The 24974-nt window shown below is 39.8% G+C and overlaps 6 protein-coding genes across 8 annotated transcripts in view; 5 read left to right on the forward strand and 1 right to left on the reverse strand.

The window, feature by feature from the left end:
• The first annotated feature begins 1907 nt into the window (after positions 1-1907).
• Positions 1908-2984, forward strand: LOC119719642 (melanopsin-like). Its single transcript, XM_038189142.1, has one exon. It carries the CDS (start codon positions 1908-1910, stop codon positions 2982-2984), a length of 1077 nt encoding a protein of 358 aa, XP_038045070.1.
• A 2590-nt stretch (positions 2985-5574) lies between these two features.
• Positions 5575-6796, forward strand: LOC119719070 (beta-4C adrenergic receptor-like). The gene has a single exon (XM_038188373.1). It carries the CDS (start codon positions 5819-5821, stop codon positions 6782-6784), a length of 966 nt encoding a protein of 321 aa, XP_038044301.1. The 5' UTR covers positions 5575-5818; the 3' UTR covers positions 6785-6796.
• A 934-nt stretch (positions 6797-7730) lies between these two features.
• On the forward strand, positions 7731-9900 carry LOC119719069 (octopamine receptor Oamb-like). The gene has a single exon (XM_038188372.1). The coding sequence runs from the start codon at positions 7747-7749 to the stop codon at positions 8842-8844; it is 1098 nt and encodes a 365-aa protein (XP_038044300.1). The 5' UTR covers positions 7731-7746; the 3' UTR covers positions 8845-9900.
• A 1057-nt stretch (positions 9901-10957) lies between these two features.
• Positions 10958-13232, forward strand: LOC119719643 (octopamine receptor 1-like). Its single transcript, XM_038189143.1, has 2 exons — positions 10958-10970; positions 12268-13232. Exons 1-2 carry the CDS (start codon positions 10958-10960, stop codon positions 13230-13232), a joined length of 978 nt encoding a protein of 325 aa, XP_038045071.1.
• Positions 13233-15728: 2496 nt separating this feature from the next.
• LOC119719587 (octopamine receptor 1-like) lies at positions 15729-19822 on the forward strand. Its single transcript, XM_038189063.1, has one exon. It carries the CDS (start codon positions 16087-16089, stop codon positions 17257-17259), a length of 1173 nt encoding a protein of 390 aa, XP_038044991.1. The 5' UTR covers positions 15729-16086; the 3' UTR covers positions 17260-19822.
• Positions 19823-22727: 2905 nt separating this feature from the next.
• The window catches only part of LOC119719240, a 57896-nt gene continuing 55649 nt past the window's right edge, over positions 22728-24974 (reverse strand). For 2 of the 3 annotated variants that reach the window (XM_038188614.1, XM_038188615.1), the window contains exon 29: positions 22728-24504. In XM_038188614.1, coding sequence (XP_038044542.1) covers positions 24361-24504 — 144 coding nt within the window. In that variant the 3' untranslated portion in view covers positions 22728-24360. The remainder of the gene's footprint in view (positions 24505-24974) is intronic. The other variant, XR_005269889.1, reaches the window with a different exon arrangement.

Genomic DNA, 24974 nt, shown 5'->3' on the forward strand with positions numbered 1-24974 from the left:
AAGATCAGAACGTCAGGTCCCCTTGATTTTTTTTAATTATTATACAGGATTTTTTCAAATCTGTATTAATTTTATCAATAAGAACTTATAAAAACAGGTCAAATTTCTCTTTAAACTTCGTTTTTCTTGCTGCAAAAGGTAATGAAAAAAGTAACCAAAGTGTCAGATCATTGCACTATAACACGAAGTCGATTTTTTATTGTTACTGTTTATACTTCATGGTTGTCGTCGTGTAAATAAACGTGTTATAGACATCCATAAACCTACGTCGTAATTCAAACGTGAAAAAATTGGGTACAATTATAAGTTAAAAAATGAGTTCAACTCTCAGCATAAGCTGTTGACATTGTAAATATTCACACTCAACCTACTGTTAAAGGGACATATATGCCTGAAATCACCGAAAGTGTTATGTTTCGGATTGTTTACTTATCCTATTTTAAAGGTCTGGTTGAAAGGAAACTAATGTCTTACCGTTCTCGAGTAAAGACGAATAAAGTGGTTGTTTACATCGGACGTGGCGGACATTTTGAGGCATACTTATACGTATTTCCAGCCGTAAATAATTCGTGGAATTAGGGGCTATATTTCGGCGAGCTAACAACATCAGACTGGTGCCGCAAATAGCTGCGGTATTTTGATTAATCTTTAAAAAAAAAAAGCATTGGTTTTAGCACACAAATATGTAAATATTCACACTCAACCGATGAACGCACACGAAATGTTGAGAAATGTTTTCAAAGAAACAGGTGAGTGACAGGAATCACGACTAGCACCGAAACATCTCGATTTTTCAGAGTCAAAATGTTGACCCGACATTCGTTCTACGCGTGCCATTGCAAGAATAACACAAAACGTCCAGTTTTCAAAGAATGGCTGTGTGGATGTTTATATCCTACATTCATAAATACCTAAGACAGTTTACGCATTCCTATTGGTCGAGAGCCCGTCACGTGGCCGGTCTTAAACGGATGATAAAGACATGGCTAGCTGGTCTTGAACACTTTTCCAGTGTCACAATGATGTGGACTCCTAAAAATCCAGTGCCTCTTATCGTTTCATTGGTTGAACGTTCACAATCCTCACGTAGGCATGCGCAACACTACCAGGGAGTCAGAATTTTATAGTTCTAAATTCAAAACGCAACGCGCCAGGTGCGTTCTGCGCGACATCGCGCAAAACATGATACGCGCGCGTCAATCTCCATAAAAGGGTTGTTTACATCTTACTCGCCAGCTGAACACTCCATTATTTTGCAAGAGGGATGTTTCAAAAAGCATAAAGTGAATTTGTTGAACAAAATCGGGATGTTTTGAACGAATTATATGATTTTTTTTACCGAAAGGTATTTATGAATGGGAATAAATATGTGCTCCGTCGGTATTTATCACTCTGTTTAAGACCACTTAGAGTCTGGGTGCTGATAATTACCCTCGCCTCCGGCTCGGGTAATTATCAGCACCCAGACTCTAAGTGGTCTTAAGCAGAGTGATAAAAACCTCCGGAGCACACATTTATTCCCTTATTAAAGACTCAGGTTCTAATTAACACCAGTTCGTTAAAAAGGCGTTTTGTAGTATAATTAGGCGCATTCCAGGACGTAATCCCCTTTTTAACGTGAACAAATACTTATTAAAAATGTCCCTTTAAAGTCTCGAGTCATTAAAAAGTCCTTAACACAGAAACATAATTCAACTCTATTCCAGACTGACCTGCACATTTACCACATGTCCTAAAATTATCACGCATCAAATTATAGGAGATGGAATTGCAGGTTGCATATAGCCAACCGTTAGTTCGGGCAATACCGTACAATTTGCCATATGATAGAATGATAACAAAAGGAGCAGTCACTTGCTTGTCACGGTATTATTAGCAGCTGGACACAGATATTGTTCGAATCTATCATGGAGTTTTCATGGAACATCAGTGAAAACTATACCTTCTCAACTCCAATCAACTCACCGAGCAAGATCAATACAACCGAGTCTATCTACGGGACGTACGTTGAACGCCAAATCTTGTCTGGAGTCGGATTTGTCGCCACTTTCATCGGTCTCCTCGGAAACCTGGCAGTCATTTATGCCATTCTGACCGTCAAGAAACTGCAGACTAAAACCAATGTGTTTGTTCTGAATCTCGCTCTAGCCGATGTGCTGACAGGTATCCAGGGTCCCTTGCAAGCCGTGACCGTCTTGAGCGACGAGCTAGTCATACCTTCTTGGATGTGCAATTTTGCCGCGTTTTGTTTTCTAACTTGCATTGGGTGCAGTATTAACACCCTAGCCTTAATTGCCGTCAACCGACTGGTTGGTATCACGACTACGGCTAAGTACCACAACCTGTACACCCATTTCAAGCTCTTTCTGATGATCTTCGTATCATGGGGCGTGCCTGTAGCCACAGCCACTATCCCACTCTTCACCAGTTACGCCAAGTATGGATTCAACCCTATCTACAAATCCTGTTCTTGGTCGTCCAACAAGTCCGATATTTTTACATACGCAAAACTCATATGTGTACTGTATTTCCCTCTCCAGTTTACCATCCTCTTTGTCAGCTACTTGAAAATCTACTTGTATGTGACAAGGACAACTCAATCCATGCTGAGACTGGACAACGATGGAGAGAGCGAAGGTGCAGGACAGCAAACACTTCAAAGACAACTTTGGAAACGTCAGGTGACTGTTACAAAGAACTTGTTCACAGTGGTATGCGTGTTCGTCCTCTGCTTGTGCCCCTTCTTCGCAACACTCGGACTACCAAGCAATGTCGCCAAAAACCTCCTGTCCTACGCATCCTTGATCCTCATGAGCAACAGTGCAGTCAATCCGATCATCTACGGAACTAAACACCCGGATTTCAGAACGGCGTTTGCTCACATGTTGCGTTGTAGAAGGATGAAGTATACACCTCAGACGGCTCTCTTGGGGCAGAATAGTACCAATATAAGAACTATATCTGCAAGCATACAGCTCGTGTAACCCTTTACCAAATTTACCCTTGATATTGTTTTATGAGATTAAGCCCAAATTCGAGTCAACTGCTGATAAATATCAGTAGGTCACAATAGCGTTAAATAGAGAAAACGTTCAGTATAGATGCATCTTTTTTCAGCAAGGGCTTTTAAATACAAGAAAGACTTTAAAAAAAAGACTAATGTCTAACATAATAATTGTGTACATTTAGCTAATATCTAAGCTATGCAATGCTGTGCGTTCGGGCGTGGAATCTTTAAACTAAATGGATTTTTTTTCAGCAATGCTGTTTAGGCTTATATCTGATTTTTAATTGAGATACAGAACGAAAAACAGCAACTGATTATGAATAGGTTATTTTCTGGTCTCCACAAGCATATTCCGACAGCTCGTGTAATTAATGTTTAACATTTTTTTTAATATCGGAACATGAATTAAACTGCTACAAACTACTTTACTGACTGAATTGACATGAAATGTAGAAATAAAAAGAGGGCCCCAAGTTTCGATCTTAACAAGATCTCCTTCAGAGGCCTCCGAAGAAGGTCTTGTGAAGATTGGAACGTCAGTGCCTCTTCCGTTTTTTATATTATAATATAGTGTTCTTTTCCAATTTGAATCATTTGTTAACTGAAGATTAATCATCTTATATTATGTCATAGCCAAACGGGAATTTATGCAGTATAGCCGTCTTTTTCAGCAAGGCCTTTTTTCAAAGAAAGACTTTTCAAATTTCCAGCAATGGCCCTCTTATCTGATCTTTAATTGAGATACAGGACGGAAAAAACTTAACATATTATGTTTACTGAAGACAAACTGGTTTCCCTTGTTTGGAGAACTAACTTAGAGAAAAGACTGGTAGCCTACTCGCTAAGGAAAACAATCATTTCCGCCTCATGCTAAACTGCCATTCACAGCAGATGTCAAGGTAATTATCCTGACTACGAATATACTAGTTTTTACTATTTCCAGCTGCACCAAGATGATCTTATAATCAAGCTTGAATGTAAAACTAATATTCACACTCAAACCTTCATAACTGTATATATTTGTTTCGGTTTTATAATGGGCCACTGAGCAAAATGGTACTGAATTTAGCGGGAGAAACTTAATACACTGTCTTCGTGAAACACATCGATCCAAATCAAACGACTATAAAATATCACAAAGAAAAACTGACGTATCCAAAACAAAACACACTTCTTATTGTATAAATTGTTGTGTGAAGGTTTGTTATACTTGGTTGAACCTCTGATATAGATATTCGCCATATATAGAACTGATATAGATATAGAACTCGCCACACAGGAAACTTAGAAGGCACTCATAGAGCGCAAACTTTCGCCAAGGCTAAACAAAGAAATACTCGCATCAATGGTGAAGAATCCTTAAAAAAAATCTTGGATCCAGACTCAGATCCGCATCACCTTCAAAATCTAATCGATTTGTACTTGTACCACGGACCACCCCTAAAAATGTTTTCATGCAAATCCGCCCATAACTTTTCGAGTTATTATGTTAACAGAAAAGCCAATCAATCAACCAACCCAACCAGCCAACCAACCAACCAACAACAAACGCCGATGAAAACATAACCTCCTTGGCGGAGATAAAAAAAAAAATGTTGAAAGCAGCGACCCATTATCCGGGTTCGGTAATGGCTTCATCACGACAAACACCATGCATTCTATCCATAATTGCCCCTCTAAAAGTCCATTGCAATAACGGTAATTGATATATGTGCCTATTTGCGCATTTCAGACATTTGATAACTTGTCTTTGGGATGGCAAGTGACGGATGAAACCGCGATTATGTACACCGTATACTACCTTTTCAGCGAATACAGACGAAAGTTGCTTCTATCGGTTAGCAGTTCCGGTAACTTCTAATCAGGTGTTAATTCCATTTGCCGCTCAAAAAAGGCAATGTATATTAGGCATAGAAGTTCAGACGCTGTATATAAAGGGCACTACATGTCAAGTACTCACTGCAGAAGGAAGAGAGTTGATTTGAATCATCGTTGGGGAACAGATTTTCCTGCATTTTCTTGATATCGTTCAACTTTAAACAGACAACACATCTCTGATTTAATATCAGGATATATCAATAAAAACTGACGTATCCAAAACAAAACACCTTCTTATTGTAAAAATTGTTGTGTGAAGGCTTGTTATACCTGGTTGAACCTCTGATAGACATTGCACATTTCTAGGTAGACCTCCTGAGGAACTCGCCCCACCAGAAATCATTTGGAAAGCAGAGACCCATTAGTCTGGTTTGGTAATGACATCATCACCGCAAACACCATGCATTCTATCCCTTATTACCTCTCTAAACGTCCACTACAATAACGGTATAATTGATATATGTGCGTTCCGGCGCCATTTCAGCCATTTGATAACGTGTCTCGGAGATGGGAAGTGACGGATGAAGCCGTGAGTCTGTGTATCCGCGTTTCGGCGAATGCAGACTAAGTTGCTTCAATCGGGTAGCAGTTCCGGTAATTGCTAATCGGGTGTTAATTCTATTGCCGCTAAAAAGGCATTGTAGGCCATATATTAGGTATAGAAGTTCAGACACTATATATAACGGGCACCGTCAAGGACTCACTGCAGAAGGAAAAGAGAGTGGATTTGAAAAATCGTTGTGGGGGAACAGATTTTCCTGTATTCTCTCTCGATATCTGACTTTAAACATACAACAGGTCTCTGATTTTATGGAGTCATTGACGTGGAGACGAAGATAGATTGTAGCAACGATTCTGAAACAAGGACAATTCAAGATCTATATGATACAAGCTCATTAGCTAGTGGTCAAGCATCCTGTGTTTAACTTCAAGATGGAATTCTCATCCAACACAAATGAAACTTGTATTATATTGGAATGTCCTAACCATGTTAATACCACCGAATCTATCTACGGGACGTACGCTGAACGCCAAATCTTGTCTGGAGTCGGATTTGTCGCTTCTTTCGTCGGTCTCCTGGGAAACTTGGCGGTCATTTTTGCCATTCTGACTGTCAAGAAACTGCAGACTAAAACCAATGTGTTTGTTCTGAATCTCGCAGTTGCCGATGTACTGACCTGCACCGTGGCTCCTCTGCAAGCGGTGACCATCTTGAACGACGAGCTAGTCATACCGTCTTGGTTGTGCAAACTTCTTGCGTTTTGTATTATATCTTGCATTGGCTGCAGTATTAACACCCTAGCCTTAATTGCCGTCAACCGACTAGTTGGTATCACGACTACGGCTATGTACCACAAACTTTACACCCCTTTCAAGCTCTTTCTGATGATTGTCATATCATGGGGCTTGCCGTTTGCCGTAGCCACTATTCCACTCTTCACCAATTACTCCAAATATGGATTCAACCCCATCTATAAATCCTGCACTTGGTCGTCCAACAAGACAGACATTTTTACATACGCAAAGCTCATGCTGAGACTGGACAACTATAGAGGCAGCGAAGGCGCAGGACAGCAAACACTTCAAAGACAACTTTGGAAACGTCAGGTGACTGTTACCAAGAATTTGTTCACAGTGGTGTGCGTGTTCTTCCTCTGCATGTGCCCGTACTTCGCAACACTTGCACTACCAAGCAATGTCGCCAAAAGCCTCCTGTCCTACGCATCCGTGTGCCTCATGAGCAACAGTGCAGTCAATCCGATCATCTACGGAACTAAACACCCGGATTTCAGGACGGCGTTTGCTCACGTCTTGTGTCACAGAAGAAATTCTCAGACGGTGAGGGTTATTTCTAGACAGAAGTGTACTATTTGTGCATTACCACAGCAAACAGTGTGAAAACATAAGGTTATTAATGTTGAATAACTCGTATATATTATTGCGTTATATACTTATTTATTGTTTATAATGTCTGCTCTGTAGTCAATATTAAAGCTATAAACTTATACATACTTCCCGGTCGTGGCACCACTCGAAATGGATTTTCATAAAAAAAGACCCCGTTTTTCTGCATATTCGTTTGAATTGCGACATCAAAAAAAAAAAGCAGCCCACGTTTGAAAAAAGTCAGTTGCACCATTTCAGTAGGAGCGTCCTCAAATTCTAGATCTTTCAGACTCCCCTTCATTTCACTGGAAAAAAGGGAGTGTCCAATCATCGGAAGCAGAGCTGTGAGTGTGTCAAGACAACAATAAGGCACTGCTCATGTATTAAATATTAACTGCGTTTTGGAAAGCTTCTGTTACTGCAAATAACCGTCACTGCTAAAGCTACTGCAGATAAAACAAATCAATAAAAAAAAAAGAAGTTTACTGTACTTCCTTGATGTCCACAAAACAAATCAATGCCGATTATGTGATTTCAGTTTACTTTTCAAGAGCAGCCGATGTTCCTATCGTTGCGGGCAGTGTTTGGCTTTGTTTTTCCAGACATGGTCATATATACCTAGCCACACTTATTGACGAAACTAGGCTTTGTGATCACATCAAATCAAATCTTCCCTCCTCCTAACAAATGAGAGCCACTGCACACTGCAGATGCCTCGAAACATGAGGAGGTTGTAAAGGCTGCTGTTTGCCATACAATGATAAAAAAAAAACAAGAAAGGCATCCAGTAGCGTGCTACAGGCACAACGTCATATAGGTGACTTGGTCTAGACAGCCAATTTTTACACCTGAAAATAAATGGTGGGCTGAAGTTCAAGGTTTTACAGGAATGTACGTAGGTAAGACGCTTTAAAAGATGCGGGTACCTGACAAGAACCAGTAATGTATAAATACATTGATTTTGCCAGAAACGCATGACATCCGACAATAGATGTTACGCTTCGGCTGCAACTATGGATGCCTATGGAAATGGCAGGTTCAACGGTACATTGGATATGAATGGGTACAATGAAAGTCAATCTTTCAGCGTTTATCGCTCATTCGTTGAGCGGCAGGTTCTCTCCAGCGTAATTTCCTTCATCAGTGTGTTCGGTATCCTTGGAAACACGGCAGTCATACTGGCTGTTCTGTTGGTCAAGAAACTGCAAACATCCACCAACGTCTTCGTCCTGAATCTTGCCGTAGCTGATGTCCTGACGTGTGCCTTGCTTCCCTGGCAAGTTGTTGCCCTCTTGAATGACGAGCTCGTCTTCCCGATCTGGCTGTGTCGGACAGTAGCCTTTGTTCAGCTAACATGCTCAGGCTGCAACGTCAACACCCTGGCTTGTATTGCTGCCAACAGCCTGATTGGTATCACGACCCCAGCGCACAGCAGGTACCGCAAGCTGTTTACGCCACTGAATCTGTCTCTGATGGTCGCCTTGACGTGGTGCGTGCCCGCTGCAGTGGCCACTTTCCCGTTCTTGTCCGACTACGCAGAGTACGGCTACAACCCACTGTACAACACTTGCGTCTGGCACTCTAACAGATCGTATGGTCTGGCTTACGCGATGGTGTTGGCCATTATGTTCTTCCCTTTCCAATTTACTGTCCTTCTCATAAGTTACTTCAAAATTTTCCTATACGTAAGAAAGATTACTCGAACAACTTTGCGCAACTCAGGAAGCACCAACGATGTCGACCAGGACCTGCAAAGGCGACTTTGGACGCGTCAGTTGGCGGTGACTAAAAACCTGTTCCTAGTAGTTTGCGCGTTTCTTTTTTGCATCTTGCCCTACTTTGTCGTTCTTGGGATCCCTGGTTTCGCAAAAGAATACCTCGGGTATGCCAAAACAATCCTGATGGCAAACTCCTGCGTCAATCCGATTATCTATGCCACGAGGCATCCAGATTTCAGGCTGGTGTTTGGCCGCGTCCTCTGCTACAAATGTAAGAGACCCCAGACTCAGGGACGTGCAAACCACAATGACAAAGATCGTGAGAAGAAAGACATCCGCTACACTGCAGTGTAAACGGTATTTGACACACTCGAATTTTACCGGGAGCTTCTCTCAATATCTACTGTGAAAGGAAGAAACTGAGACGGTTCAAATCCTCTCCAAATACTTTAAGTCTTGTTCAAATATTAAAACTTTTTTCTGGAGACAATTAATCAGTAAAACTAACATTACAACCGCCATTTTTTCACTGTACACCCGCCATCCTACCTAACGAGTGGGTCCAACTATTTATTTTCGGGCTAAAGAAAACAGTTTCGTCTAAACTGGGTATGGTAAACACAATTCGTGACTATGTTACACAAAGCAGCATGCACATAGTTTTAGTAAGCTTAGTTCTACTTTAGAATACTGTTGTACTGCATGGAGAGGAAGGTGCATATCTCACGAAAAGAGTTCTCAATAAATGTCTGAAAAGAGCAGCACGGATGATCTTTAAATGTACCTCCCTCAACCCTTCAGCGGATATGTTTGCTAGACTAATCTGGGTCCCATTTTCTCAAACAGCTAGGTAAAAATAGGCTCTTTGTGATTTTAAATGTCTAAACAAAATGACTCCTTTGTACATGACGAATCTGTCCATACCCTTTACACAGATTAGTGAAACAAGACAATCAACTAACAAGGTATTTATTGTTCCTTTAGCCGAAAAAGGAATGTTATGCCAAAGTTTTGCTGTGCGTGGTGCGAATACATGAAATAATTTGCATGACCAACTCAGAATTATAGAATTTCTTCAAATCCGAACTACGCAAAGCCATAAGTGAGTGATATGTAGTTCAAAATGCTCTGATCTACGGAGTTATATACTTGTTTTTCAGGTAGCAGAAAAGTAGTTTTTTTTCCAAAGGGGTTTTCGCCCATCCCGTGATCAGCAACTTATGCCTTATAGTTAAATGTTTAAAATATGTACAATGCATATACCTTTTGTTTAATATTTCTGAGATACTTGTATTTGTAAATAGTAATGCTCGTCGTATGGTTTCACCAATGTAATTTTCCTTACGAGCTTAACTTTACTAAACATTATTAAATAATTTGTTATATATGCAGAACCCCAATGGAAACCATTTTTTTAACTGTTTGGGCATACCATGGGTAAAGAAATGGAATAAATAAATAATAATAATTACATACATATATAAATAACAATGACTCAATAATTCCCTGACATCTCATTTAAAGTACCGTCTTTTTTGCACAAGGATTTCCATTTATGAGTGGAGCTCTTTTCCCCTGGCATTTACATTTATTAAAAGAAAGATTTTTCCAAATTTCATGAATCGTCGCTAATATCATTTTTATCTCAAGTTTATGTATTTTTTTTATGAAACAATAACTATCAGTTATTTTGTGTTCGCAAAATTTGAATCTAATGAGCAAGAGTATACAGTCATGTCAATCATCTACATAACTAAACATCCGGATCTCATGATCGCGTTTGCTCACATCTTGCGTTGAAGAAGGATGAGGAACGAACCTCTGACACGTCTTTGCACGCACGAACAACAGCAAACAGTATAAACTAATAATTCATATGAGTCATGTCGAATTTAAAAAATCGTTGACTGATTGCATCACTGACTTGATATCCCACAACTTATCAATGTTGGAAAAGTTGAGTGTGAAGTCCATTTTTCTAGCCAGGCACTTATAAAAGAAAAGCCCTTTTAAGTTCAGGCTATTGTAATTAAAATGTTGTATACACTGCAAACATTTTCTAGCTGAGCCATCAAAGAGCTCGACATCAAATCGTAATTCATGGCATTATATACCTGCGTACGTAAAATAAAAGTATCGTAGAGGGCGCTACACAACCATCTATACGACGTTGTTTGGGATAGAATAATTCGCGGACGGGGAAAGCTATTTTTACTATGAGGATTTTATTACACAAACATGTGGTTCTTATCCGAGGGTCTGGTGCTTGGCTAGGATTTCCAGAGTCGCTAGTTGAACCCACTTTAAAGGAGCACCCAAGTTGTTCTTTGACTAGGTTCCAATGAGGAACTTGTGAAAGAGGAAATTTTGTGACCGAAAAATGTCAGAGTAATTAAGCAAACCGGACTTGATTTTAGAGCACGATCGGTCAGCGGATAGAATGGCTGTACTGGAAATATGGCAGTAAATGCGTCAAGGAGGTAATAAAACCAGGACACAATGTGTGCGTTGGTGCATACGTGCGATATAAAGATTTGTTTTAACTATATCGGCAATGGTGGCGCCACCAACAACCTTTTTATAAGCCAGTTTACGCCATGCTTTGTTGATCAAATAGTTCAAATGAACAGTTTACTTCTATATATGTAATAAAATTTTATGGGAAAATTTTACATGCATGAATAATTTGCATAGATAGAGTAAAACACAGGAAATAAAAGAAGATATTTCTCAGGGAATAAATTTTTACTGTGTTTGTAGAAGCTACTGTTAGCAGTATAAAACAACTTTCTTGCTTTCTCGTTTCCATATGCGCCAATTGCAGCAGTTTTACTGGTACGTACTTCACTACAACGAAACTAACTCTGTATGAATTCTTTTATGATTGCCGATTATACGATTTAATTGGGTTTTTTTAAGGGACACATATGCAATATAAATACTTTTCACACAACACTGCCAGATAACCCATGTAACACTGTGTTTTGTGGTCACATTGCACCACTTTTTGCACAAAAAGATGAGGTACACTGCAGTTGGGTTGGTTCAAAAGGGGATGTAAATGTATGCAATAACATCGAGGAAATAACACGAGACACTCCGTAGCAAGTGACAAGCAAGATGATATATGTGACATGGCCTACACAGTCAATTTTTTGCACGTGGATACAGACTCGTTTCGTTAACAAAATTGGAAGCCATTTTCAAGATGGAACCCCGTACGCGCTCTGGTGGTACGCACGCACTTCGGGCTCCTTCGACCAATAGGGTTTTACAAAAGTGCACGCGCGCCTTATCTTTAAGAACGCGTGACGCATGCGCTTGAAAGTGGTTCCACCTACTAATGGCTTCTAATTTTGTTCGCTGAAGTAGTGCATAAAGGGATTTACTGGAGTTCATTGCCTTAAAATCTTAGAGATGCGGGTACCTAACACACACACACAAATAAATACACCGAATTTGCAACGAACGCATGACACCATTAAACAAGGCCTTTAAGGGCAGTCACAGATTACATAAAACACAGTGACGGACTAGTGACCACTCAGACCTCTTCCGTGGCTCTTCATAGCTCCTACTGGATCTTTCGACACGTACTAGATCAAGATCAAGATTATCCGAAGGCCGTCAGAACAGATTCTACTAATTGCAGTTTCTCTTGATAATATTTGAATCATGGATATCTATGTAAATGACAGTTATGACGCAACACTGGACTTGGACACACACAATGAAAGCCAATCTCTAAGCGTTTATCGCTCATTTGTTGAGCGTCAGGTCATCTCCGGCATTATTTCCTTCGTTTGTGTGTTCGGTTCCTTGGAAACACGGCAGTCATACTAGCGGTTCTGTCGGTCAAGAAACTGCAAACATCCACCAACGTCTTCGTCCTGAATCTTGCCGTATCTGATGTCCTGACGTGTGCCTTGCTTCCCTGGCAAGTTGTTGCCCTCTTGAATGACGAGCTCGTCTTCCCGATCTGGCTGTGTCGGACAGTTGCCTTCGGTAAGCTAACGTGCTTAGGCTGCAACGTCAATACCCTGGCTTGTATCGCGGTTAACCGCCTGATTGGTATCACGACCCCAGCGCACAGCAGGTACCGCAAGCTGTTTACGCCACTGAATCTGTCTCTGACGGTCGCCTTGACGTGGTGCGTGCCTACTGCAGTGGCCACTCTCCCGTTCTTGTCCGACTACGCAGAGTACGGTTACAACCCAATGTATAACACCTGCGTCTGGCGCTCTAACAGATCGTATGGCCTGTTTTATACGATGCTGATGGCCATTTTGTTTTTCCCTTTTCAATTTACTGTCCTTGTGACAAGCTACTTCAGAATGTTCGTGTACGTGAGAAGGATAACTCGATCAACTTTGCGCAGCTCTGAAAACACCAACAACGAAAACCAGGACCTGCAAAGGCGACTTTGGAAGCGTCAGGTGGCGGTGACTAAAAACCTATTCCTAGTGGTGTGCGCGTTTCTTCTTTGTATCTTGCCCTACTTCGTCATTTCTGGGATACCTGGTTTCGCAAAAGAGTACCTTGGGATCGCTGGAACAATCCTGATGGCAAACGCCTGCGTCAATCCGACCATCTACGCTGTAAAGCATCCGGATTTTAGGATGGTGTTTGGGCAAGTCCTCTGTTGCAGGTGTAAGAAACCCCAGACCCAGGGACGTGCAAACCAGAATGACAAAGATCGTGGCGAGAAGGATGGCATCCACTTAGGCTCTAATACAATGTAAGCACCTAACATCTTTTGCCTGAGGTAAAACATTCCACACAGCTCATCATCTACGGAACAAAACATCGGTTTCACTAAGAGACGTTCACTTAAAATCTTGTGTGAAAAGAAGAACCATTGACATGCTCACACGAAGACAATTCTCTCCGAATGCCCAAGGACTGAAACTTTCCTGGATTCAAATAATCAGTGAAACTAACAACTCAACCATTGTCAACAGCCATTTTCCGTGTAATTGCTATCAATCTGATGAGTGAGTCCACAAAATAATTGTTACTTTTTTTCGGGCGAAAATACCGAGTAATACCGACTTTTCGTTTCATGATTTATTATGAGTGGAACCTCTCTCAGCACGTTCATTTCAGAAGAAATATCCAAACTCTATTATGATCTATCCCTTACATAATTTTTATTCCAAGCTTATTTGTTTTTTCTATGGAACACACTTACTATCAGTTTGGTAAAATGTTAGCCTATGTTTACAGGTTTTGAACCTAAAATGATGATCTTTTTTTAAAACATTTCGAACATTATTTTCCCACAACAAATGCTGTGGGAGGAACAATAATCAAAATTTTTTTCAGGAGTGAGAATCATTCAAATTTAAACCATTACAATGAAACCATTTTATTCACCTGCATTAAATATAAAAAAAAACACAATAAAACCATTTTGAACGGTTTGTATCTTGACGCCAGCGTGCAAGATTAGTCATACACGCACTGTAAAAATGGTGCTTAGAGTTTAAGCATCTTTTTGTACCCTCTTTTTCACATGTTTAGTGTGAGACATGTTTACATTTTTTTGCAACATTATGAATTCCTGTTAATGCCATCTTGGTTAACTTTAATGTAAAAAGTCAATTCTATATTTTAAAGTTCATTAATAATAATAATAATAATAGGCATTTAAGAACGCTCTTTTTAGTACACTAAATCACAGCGCTTACAGTATTATTATTATCCCTGATCATCGGGCCAATCTAACATTCCAAATACCATCTCAGCTCCCTGTGGAGTATACAGCTCGATGCTGCCTGTTAGGTGCAAGCAAGCTAAATCAATCACATAACCATCTCTGCCCTCACAGGTACCCATTTACCCCTGGGTGGAGAGAAGCAATGAGTGACAAAGTGCCTTGCTCAAGGGCACACGCACCATGACCCCGCCAGGACTCGAACCCACAACCTGCAGCTTTACCCACAGACCATTAGTCTGAGACAGGTGATAAAAAAAGTGATAAAGGTGTCGTGGAGCCATTTTACTTTTACTATTATACTTATGATGGTAGTATACAGGCTTTCGTCGTGTACCTTAACATGTCACAGACATCCATGAACATTATTATGTCGTAGATTCAAACATGCGGGTTCATTATGCTTTTAGAAACGTGTTAAACTCTGAACACAGTTTTACAGAGTGAGTAAAATAACGAAACCCAAATTGGCAGGACCAATTTTTGAAGGAAGTTTTGCCTGTAGCACTTTCAGAATCTAGGATATGAAATCCCAGTCATTAGGCCTGAGCTTTCTTTTAGTACAAGCATCTTTCAAATCACTCATGTACTTTTCAAGTTGCGAAATTTTGAACACAAACACCGCGTTCTGTCCACGGATCACAAAAAAGTAAGTGTTCTTTCAGCAAGCCGAAAACAATTCTCATTGGGATGCATGTTAATTGTTTTCGTTTTGCTAAAAGAAAAATTTCCTCTTTTTTGTGATTCGTGGACAGAACTCTAAAACGGTGTTTGTGTTTAAAATTCCGTAACTTAAAAAGTACACAAGTAATTCGAATGATTCTTGTACCAAAAAAAGCTTATTGATTGGGCTTTCATATCCTATACATTCTGAAAGTGCTACAGGCAAAACTTCATTCAAAAATTGGTCTTGCCATTTGGGTTTCGCGTTTTTGACTCACCCGGTAGTTGGTTCAAACCACGAATAGACCTTTCAATTTAAGCCCTCACAATCCGTCAATTAGTGCAGGAAACGTTTTGAAAGCAAAAGCATCATTTTCCAGTCTCGGTAATTGATTCACGGAAAAAGACCATGCTTTCTATCAACTAAGTTGTCCTCCGAAATAATGGCAGCCTGTATTATTACGCGTGCGTCTGATTGCCATCGCATCATCAGTCATTCAGTTCTCCTTTTGGCGGAAATTAAGTGATAAACGAGGCCAGGAAGTCACCCTTTTACAGCGAGTAAAACGTGACTTCTATCAAATTTCCAGGTAAATCTTTTGTTCCTCTGCTTAATTCTGATTTTAGAGGTAATGAGGCAAGCATGGCCATTATAATATCCGTTGACACGCATGCCAAACTTTTTCCTTATTAATTGTTTTTGAAGCATACAATCGATAATTACCCTCGATGTTAATGACAGACACAATAACCTTGAAATGGAAACAGGGTATTAATTTGCAGGTATCAATTACCTTTTTAGCTAAAAGCCATTTAAAATTTGAGAGATCTGAAGGTTTATAAGCGGCGCTGATGGAGAAATCAGCTCACTACCGAATGAACAAGGGGTAGATGAGATCGACCCCTATAGTCTGCAGCGACACAATTTTCAACAGTCTAAGCCTTGTGTTATAGACATTTTATGCGGCATGTGGAGATGCTCCGCAATGGTTTTGTATCGCCTGGATTTGCATGAGTAAACATTTCGTGCCGCTCAATATCACAATAACAAAGGACATCCCGACGTGTTCAGGTGGAATGCATGTAGCTGCCATTCCGACACGTGAGTTGAACAAGTCACTGAGTAACTAATCCGCATTACTGTACTCTCACTCAAAGTCGCCTGGAACTGTATTGTTGCCATCCCGACACTGTCTTGCGATCTGCTGAAGTGAATCATGGATTACTTATTGAACGACAGTTTCGTTAACTCATCAGAGATGGTTGACAATTTTCTGAATTCCACAGACGCTCCGATTGTTCTCCGATCCTCCGCTGAACGTCAAGTCATATCAGGCTTCCTCTTTCTCACTTCTGCTGTCGGCATCCTCGGGAACACGGCGGTGGTTGCCGCCGTTCTCGCGGTGAAGACGCTGCAGACCACCACCAATGCGTTCGTAGTGAATCTCGCTGTGGCAGATTTCCTGACGTGCGTCGATGCTTTTCTGCAGAGCGTGGCGTTCCTCAGTGATGAACTCCTCTTGCCGTATTGGTTATGCCAAGTCATGGCATTTGGTATACTCATCTGCATCGGGTGCAGCGTCAACACCTTAGTGGCTATCGCCTTGAATCGTCTCGTGGGTATCACAACCACGGCACACAGCGGCTTTCGCAAGCTCTACACCCCCTTTAAGATCTCCTTCATGATCGTCCTGACGTGGGGCATTCCTATCGCAGTAGCCACGATCCCACTTGTTTCTGACTACGGAGAACTTGGCTACAACTCGCTCCACAACACATGTACCTGGCGCTCCAACAGGGCCTATCAGCCTAGATATTCAACGCTTGTGGCATTCGTGTACTTCCCGGTACAATTCGTCATGCTCTTCGTAAGCTATCTCAAAATCTACCTATTTGTCAGAAAGACAACCCGATCAACCCTCAGACAAGATAGAGCCGGGGATGCCAGCGCGTCAAACCAGATCCTCCAGAAACAGCTCCTCAAGCGACAAGTAGCGGTGACCAAGAACCTGTTCATCGTCGTGTGCGTCTTCTTGCTCTGCATATTTCCCTACTTTGCTCTTCTCGGTTTACCGTCGGCACTCGTCGCCAGGATCCTACCGATTGCATCAGCTATCCTTATGGCCAACAGTTGTATCAATCCAATCATCTATGGGACGAAACACCCGGATTTCAGGAAGGCCTTTGCCCGGGTATTGTTCTGTAGGAAGAAGACGCAATCGACACCACAGACGCAATCGACACAGGAAACTAGACGCAGCGACCTCCCTGCGAGTGTTTCAACTGTAAAACTTACAAGCTCCATCTCAAATGTGCAACTTTATGCCGAAAACCATGAGGTAGATACCTGTGAACTTACCAGAAACACTGACAATTCCGAACAATTGTGAAAAGGATAATGCAAACATTTAAAACTTTAGATTAAAATGTATTCAAAAAGAAGTATACTGTAAATAAAAAAGCGTTACGTATCAAGCTTAGTTTGTCTTTACCAACCTCATTTGATGTAAACAATTTGTACATAAGTGGCAATTCCGTGATGATTTTACAAGGTCGTAAAGGTGACAGTACACATTTTGTTTGGCCTGTAATTTTGTTCTCTTTATTAGATTTCACATATTAGTAATATATCACATTCACACTACCAACAGAAGCTCATCAAACTGTCTGACATGTGCGTCCGAATTTACGGAATTGCCCCTAAGGTGTTTTAATATATAAAGTGCATTTTAACTTTTAAATTAGGTGAAATGAATAAGCTACTTACTAGCTTGTTCATAAATATCTGTTATAAATATTCAAATCAACCACAAACGGAAACTGACCATAGGTGCATTGTATGTGTTTCAAAAATTAAAAATGACTGGAGCGGGGTTTGAACCTGCGACCTCTGGAATGCCGTTCCGGTGCGCTACCAACTGAGCTATCCAGCCCTTTGTCCGCGATTCCCGATTTTGTCCATGTCTTTGTTCAAGGGGCGCTATTACATCTGTTGTATTAATTATATAATATCTTAAAATTTATATTTCGTTTCGTCATGTAAGATGTTGTTGAAATAAATATCTAAGAATCGGGTCAACATGTTTAAAATTAGGCCGAATCCTATAGTTTTCGAGAAAAAAGACACCGAACGTGAGTTTATGCTTCAGTGAAGTAACTCAGGCCATTTGGTACACTCATCACTTGGTACACTCACGGCGCTTGAAGGTCAGCATAAGTCAACATCGCCATAACACTTAATACAAAAATCTTGATGAGATCTTTTGATGGTATGACATCCGAAAAATCATTGATCACAGAAGCACAAACACTTGTCACATTGAACCGATCTTCGCTCAAAGTGAAAACCAGCGAAAACCCGGTGAAGGCCACTGTTGATCCACCGTGAAGTATTCATCGACCGTTCTTGCATTAAACAACTGGCAATCATTCCAAGAGATGGTTCGAGAAATTGTTTTTGCACTTCCACGCGACCTTAACCTTTGATTTGTTTGTGTGAGCTTTGACGAATGACAATTCATACACCGGAAGTAATGCATATAGATAATGCTTCCTGATGGCGCAGGTTTCCATGCTCCAATGAACTATCTGGTACTAGGGGCCTATGGGATTGTATTAAAATAAAAATAATATTGTTGTGGGGAAAATGATGTAATATCTACTGACAGTTTCATATAACTGGCTCGATATTGCGAAAAGTGCAAGCTTAACCTTAGCATGGTTAAGTAACTCTTTAGCAGCTGCTGGATACAGTTGAAGATGTCAACTACTGACTTTCACGGTATCTCCAGACAATCTTATGTACCCAGCTGATTTTTTTTTAATGGTGTGCTTACTGCTTAATACCTTTTAGCAAATTGTTTTGTACCATTTCTGACATTCAGCTTGGACGTCGAGCCGCTCTTTTTCCGGTTCAAAATGTTTGGCTTCTTTTTCGAGCTCAACATTGTACGGTGCATTTCAAGATAAACCAACACTCAAATTTGTGTCAAGGCCGCTATACCCGAATTTCACCAAAGACAACAAAAACATTTTTTTCCCGGCCTAAGCATGTTCAAGGGAATTTCTGTTTGTTCCCAAATCGCCGTTCATTTCTTTGCATCAAGGCTGCACAACTGGCATGTACTACTTCAGAATAGATTACTATACAAATATACGGGCATTTACAAAACAGAAGGGATATAATTAAACATAGCTATTAAAAACGCTAGATTATTATTTCAGCGTGAGCTCCGATTCCCGATTCCCAGTAATTACCCATTTTATTCCCTGGGGACACACTGACCTTAAGCCCATCGGCAGGAACATGATGTGCAAGGCTGTTTCAATTTCACTGTTTTATTTTTCGTGAAGGTGTTTTTTGCGCGACGGTAATAGTCCCACGATTAATTTGACATTTAATTTTCCCGGGCCAAGGCTTGTTCAAGTTAGTTTCTTTTCATCTCTTAATCACCGTTTATATCTTTGTAATAACTGGCGTGCACTACTTCAGAATAAATTACTGTTCAACTGTACGGGCATTTACAAAACAGTCTGGAGCGGTGTAGGCCTAACCGTTAAAAACAAAAAATTAAATTCCGCGTGAGCTTAAAATCACACTTTCAAGTAATTAATGATAAAATGCTTTTTCTAGGAACACAAACCTTAAGCCTATACCGGCAAGAAATTGATTTCAGCAAGGCTGATCAATTGTTTTTCTTGTGAAATTGTTGTTGACGCTGTTATTAGTCCAATGATGAATCTGACACAAAGATGCGCGATTTACGATTCGAAACCTATTTTTTTTTTATAACCTGCTTGTCATCCAAATGTTTCAACGAATTTAAGACAATGAACGTGAAATATAAAACCCTATTGAGTAATGACTCTTCCCGAATCATGGAATTCAAATTTTGATTTGAATGATTATGAATTCTAGGCCTGTGTAAATCCATCAATGCATTTACACACAATATGTTGAGTTACAATACTTGAAATATGAATTTCAATTTATTTGATGAAATAAGCAACGAGTGTATGAATGCAAACAATTCAAAATATATACCATGTGCCCTGTGACGTCATACCAACGGGCACCGACGGGCAACTGACTGGCAACCGAAACATTTAAGCATCTTTTGCATGTTATTCGACCCACATTAAACAGTATGTCAGCATTTCTTAAACCACTCATATTTCAAGAGATACACATGCATTGCAGAAGAGAACCATTCGCTGAAAGTTGGCATCACGTGATCACAACATCCAATTTGGAAACAAATGTCACAAGACGAGGGGAGTAGCTAGATAGGGCCAGTGCTACGATTTGCAGACCTGAAAAAGAATAATCCGAAACTATATCGTATCACAATGCAGGCTTATATTGTCGTGTGTAACTACATGTTTGTGTGGGCTAGCCACACACCTCCCGCGCCTAATGGAGCAAATAAAAACTAACACGAATATCATTTAGGGCATACGTAATAAGCATGGACGATCACAACGAACTTCAGTAATGGCAGGAATGTTTGACTTCATTAGGGAATGCAAGCAATGCAACTTCAGTAATGGCAGGAATGTTCATCTCTCACCTCCATCCTTCTAATCAATTCAAGACAAACCACTTTGAGATTATACATGACAAAGACCTAGGACTATTTTCCATCTAGTTCACAAGCAAAGGGCTATATATAGCAAGTTGACCTAGCTTTGCCTAGCAGCCACAGATCAGAGTGGTATAACATCACTAGGGCTTACATTTATAGTTACAGTGTAGGCCCTATAGGGCGAGTCAAGTCTAGACTGCCAAGAGTTAATGAGTAGGGTCACAGAGATATAACCTACCCAGGACTAACTCTCAATGAGTCATAGCTACAGTGCAGGTTGATGAGTAGGCCTAGGGCATGTACATGTAAATAAGTGGTAAAGTTGTACAGCAAACTTATACAATTACAGCAGAAATGTTTGACTTCATTAGGCAATACAAGACACACTCACGCGTGATAGTTTCACTTTGATATTTTCCATGTATAGGCCTAGGCCTATTTTTCCTCTAGTTCACAAGCAAACTTGGCTGTGCTGGCCTAGCACTGCCTAGAAGCAACACAGTGGCATAACCTTCCAAGGGCATTATACTGAGTCATGTTTACAGTGACCAAGTCAGGCCTATTAAGCAGTCAATATCATTACAACAAACTTATTAGCAAATGTATGATGTATGATATGTACTTGACTTTCACCTCTTTCTAAACAATGCCAAACACACAGAGAGCCACAGTATAACTGTTAAATATTACACGTGTTTAACTTTCAGTTTAAAGCCAGGGCTGTACAAATATCTAGTCTGGCATTTGCCTAGGAGTCTGGTAGGCAGCAACAACAATTTTGGTTCATGGCACAACCTACTTTATGTTTACAGAACACAGAGTCTTTGTTTTCTTGACATATAATGTGCAAAATATGTAAACAAAAAAGTGTACTTCAGGACCCCTTTCCTGTAAGATAAATCCACTTTTATCTTATTGATTGGACTCGCCCACCTTACGAGTCTATGGAGTAACCCCTCGCACAATCGTGGCTCTGCCCACTTGACTGTCTGATCATCAGCTACCCAAAAAAACCTGGTGTTCTTGAAAAGCATCAAGAATGTCATGGAGTGAGGGCAGTGTGATTAAGAGGGGAATTATCATGGGTAAACTTGATTAAAATGGCGAAAAAAACAGAACACGAAACTAAAAATAGAGTGTGACAGGTCATGTCTTATGTTATAAATAAGTGAATGCACAAAACTGTTGATTCCCACTGCATCAAGTTGAGAGGGGAGAAATGATACATTCTGTAAAAAAAAATCCGTTGAAAATATGAAAACGACAGGTTTTTGAAGTCATTTTTGGAGCACTAAGAACTCATTTTTCTTTTAAGTGCTAGTAAGAACTTTTTTACAACTAAAAAAAAGAGGGGTCCTAAAGTACACTTTACCTCAAAAGATTCCTGAATCACTGACTTACCGTATTTCCACACGAACTTGAAGAATAAACGCCTGCTTACCGCATGTTGGTGTAGCAACTCCACACGTATCTCCGGCATAAAGGCCGCCATTGAACACACGTGTACGGCCCGTACGTGCGTCGTTTCCCGCGTTTCCACACTTGTTTCACTTTCAGTCACCCGAATGGCTAGAAGTTTTCTACACTTTTCCTTACGAATTCGGTCCCAAAAGTTTTCCCACGAAAGGAGAGGACATCTATCTGCAAGCTTTTTACTAATTTACTTCAAAGTTCAGTTCACATTTGCAACATTTGTGCGTCTGTTCCAAGGGCAGAAAGTTTGCAGAAGTTTACTCTCTGGTCGCCATCTTGAAATAGTGCCTCGGGCTTCGTCACTAAAATAAAATTGTTAAAAAAATTAATCTTTTCCAGCTAATCATTATTGATCATAGTGGTGCTTTTGTACGACCAAGCTAAATTAAAAGTGCTTGCAAAAAAATTATAATTTGTGTTTACTTAAGAGGAAAAAAATTTCTTCAGTTTTTTTGAAATTGTTGGTTTATTTTAGATTAAAAAAAAAGGAACAATCGGACATTAAAGGAAACCGCCTTTTAAAGGGACGTACACGTAAAAAATCCATTTAGGTTTTCAAAGGAAACAAAATTACCATTAACTAGTCTGGAAAGCATGAGGATAACATTTGTTTTGTCCTAGGAGTCCAGTGCTACTCCTAAATCCGCATTTTCTTTTCTTTTTTTCCGGGGGAGTTTTGAAGATGAAGGGATCAGAAAAGGGAAGAGCCACAAACGGCAAACGGAAAACGGCACCAGCTCAGACGTGGGAATTCGAAGTTAGGGGCAAACAAAACTGAGTAAAATACACTTACGCTTTACTTCTATTTGGAAAAAAATATACTTTATTCTCTTTGCTAGAAAAGTTTCAGTCTGAACTTAATAAACTTGGCATAAATTCTATAAGAATACATGTAAAATAAGATTGTTTTGATAACATCAACATCTCTCACATTATATTAAAATTATTTCATACATATCTAGATGTTTCCTTTCTTGGTATTAATCATGCTAGGTGATATATTACTCTGGCTGCAAGTCAAACTAAGCTGTCTCTGTGTAAGATGTATGGTGAAAATATAACTTTATTTATCAGGAATACTTTTTTTTTGGTTGAAACTAATTTCATAAAAATAATTTTAGTTAACAGCTGCGACCAGTCTACATGATTTCCAACTAAAATATCTACAAGAATGGAAACACTGTGCATTTGGGTTTTTTTGATATATAAATTTTTCACGGAAAGAATTATTTTCTACTACTTTATTTCTTTCTCTACTAACAATTTAAAACAATGGTTTGTATTTCTTGGAACATTACAAAAATTCAGACTTTGCTATTTTTTCATCTTGTACAAAATGTAGCTTATTAGGAAAGTAATTAGGAAAATACTGTATTTTGTTCAGTTGAAATTGATATAGTCCAGCAGTTCAATATGTCAGGTAAAGTTTCAATAAAAATTCCTTTATGCAGCCTGGGTTGGCAACTGGGCCTGTGATTTTCGAAACTGCAGCTCATTGTCTCACAGTCCAAAATATCTCTCATTCTTTTGTAAAGCCGACCCTTCCCTACTTTCTGATAAAACACTGAAGAAGAAGTAACAACTCTTCATAGTATTTCTCTTACATACTTTCAATTGTATATGTAACTAAAAATCAACAATTGATTAATGAATATCTTAGCAGCATAGTCTTTAAAAGTCCCCAACTCTAAAAACAGGGGTTTAGTACTGAAAACGTTTACTGTTATTATTGTCTGGTGATAAAATAAAAAATAAAATAAAATGTTAATGTTAATAATCTGGGACAGTCAACATATAACAATGAAAGGACAGGCGAGTAACTTTCTTTCACTTCATTGCAGAACATTTTGAATTAAAGTTCATGTAAGCAGAGGCCATAATACTAAGATTTTGACAATTGTCATCACCAAAAACATGAATACAAAATTGACAAATTATTTATTTCATTGCATCAATTGTAAAACATTGAATTAGACTTCATGCAAGTAGAAGTACTGGTTTTAACCAGTTCGCGCCGGAGACCTTATATACAAGCAAAGGTTTTGCAGGATACACAAAGGTTTTGTGGTATTCCGAACGGATGACAGATAACATGCAATGAGCGAGGCTGGAAATATCCGTCAGCGACGAGCGAGGCCAGATAATGAGGGTGCTGCCCGAGGGAGATGGCTTAATTGAACCCGCCTGGCTTGAGGTCAGGTGAAAAGTAACTCCGCGCCTCGTTCCATTCTTGTCAAAATAATCCCATCGTGAACTTGTTAATTAAAGGTATTGACCATAAGCTCTTCACTACAGTGTGTGTATTGAAGACAAATTTATTTCGTTTTATTTCATTGCAAAAGAGTCAAACTAAAGTACATGTACATGAAATACGTGCAATTAGTGGAATACTGGAGAGAAAGAACGAAGGCAATTTTGCTTGTGTCCAAGATTTTAATTGTTGCGTGCTTTAGTCCATTTACAGCAACTTGTGCGAATGAGGTACAAGAGCAGTTCGATGAACTCAATGAAAGTGATGATGGAGAAGCCGATGTACAACCCAATGGTGCCACCGATGTCACCAAAGAGACTGGTGCCCTGCAAAAACAACCATACAAAATGATAGTATTAAAGAGTGTTTCCAAACTTGTTAAACTCTTGCTTCACATATGGGTCATTCTATCAATTTAGGGTCCAAAATGTGACGTTTTTCCTGTCCCTGTTAGGCCAAAAAAAAAATAAGTCGGTCTCTGGTCAGCACGCGCGTCGATTTTAATCATGCGCGTCAATCTTTTTTTTTCAAAATAATCCGCGGTAGCTCCAACAGCGCCCTCTATTGCCGCACCTCCTCAATTTTTTTTACCAAAGAGCACCAAGGAATGGGAAATTGCACCAAGGCAAATGATCGAGAGCACCAAGGCAAATTATGGAGGACACCAATGTACATGAGGACACCAATTTCGGAACTTTGGTCTGACGAGAGACCGAATATTTTTTTTTTTTGGCCTTACCTTGGTATTTTGTAAGTTTGCCATTCAAGTATCATTAAGATGTCACATTTTAAATTT

Source organism: Patiria miniata, unplaced genomic scaffold (genome assembly GCF_015706575.1).
Source record: "Patiria miniata isolate m_02_andy unplaced genomic scaffold, ASM1570657v1 HiC_scaffold_8, whole genome shotgun sequence".
In the NCBI taxonomy this organism is placed as follows: Eukaryota; Metazoa; Echinodermata; class Asteroidea; order Valvatida; family Asterinidae; genus Patiria; species Patiria miniata.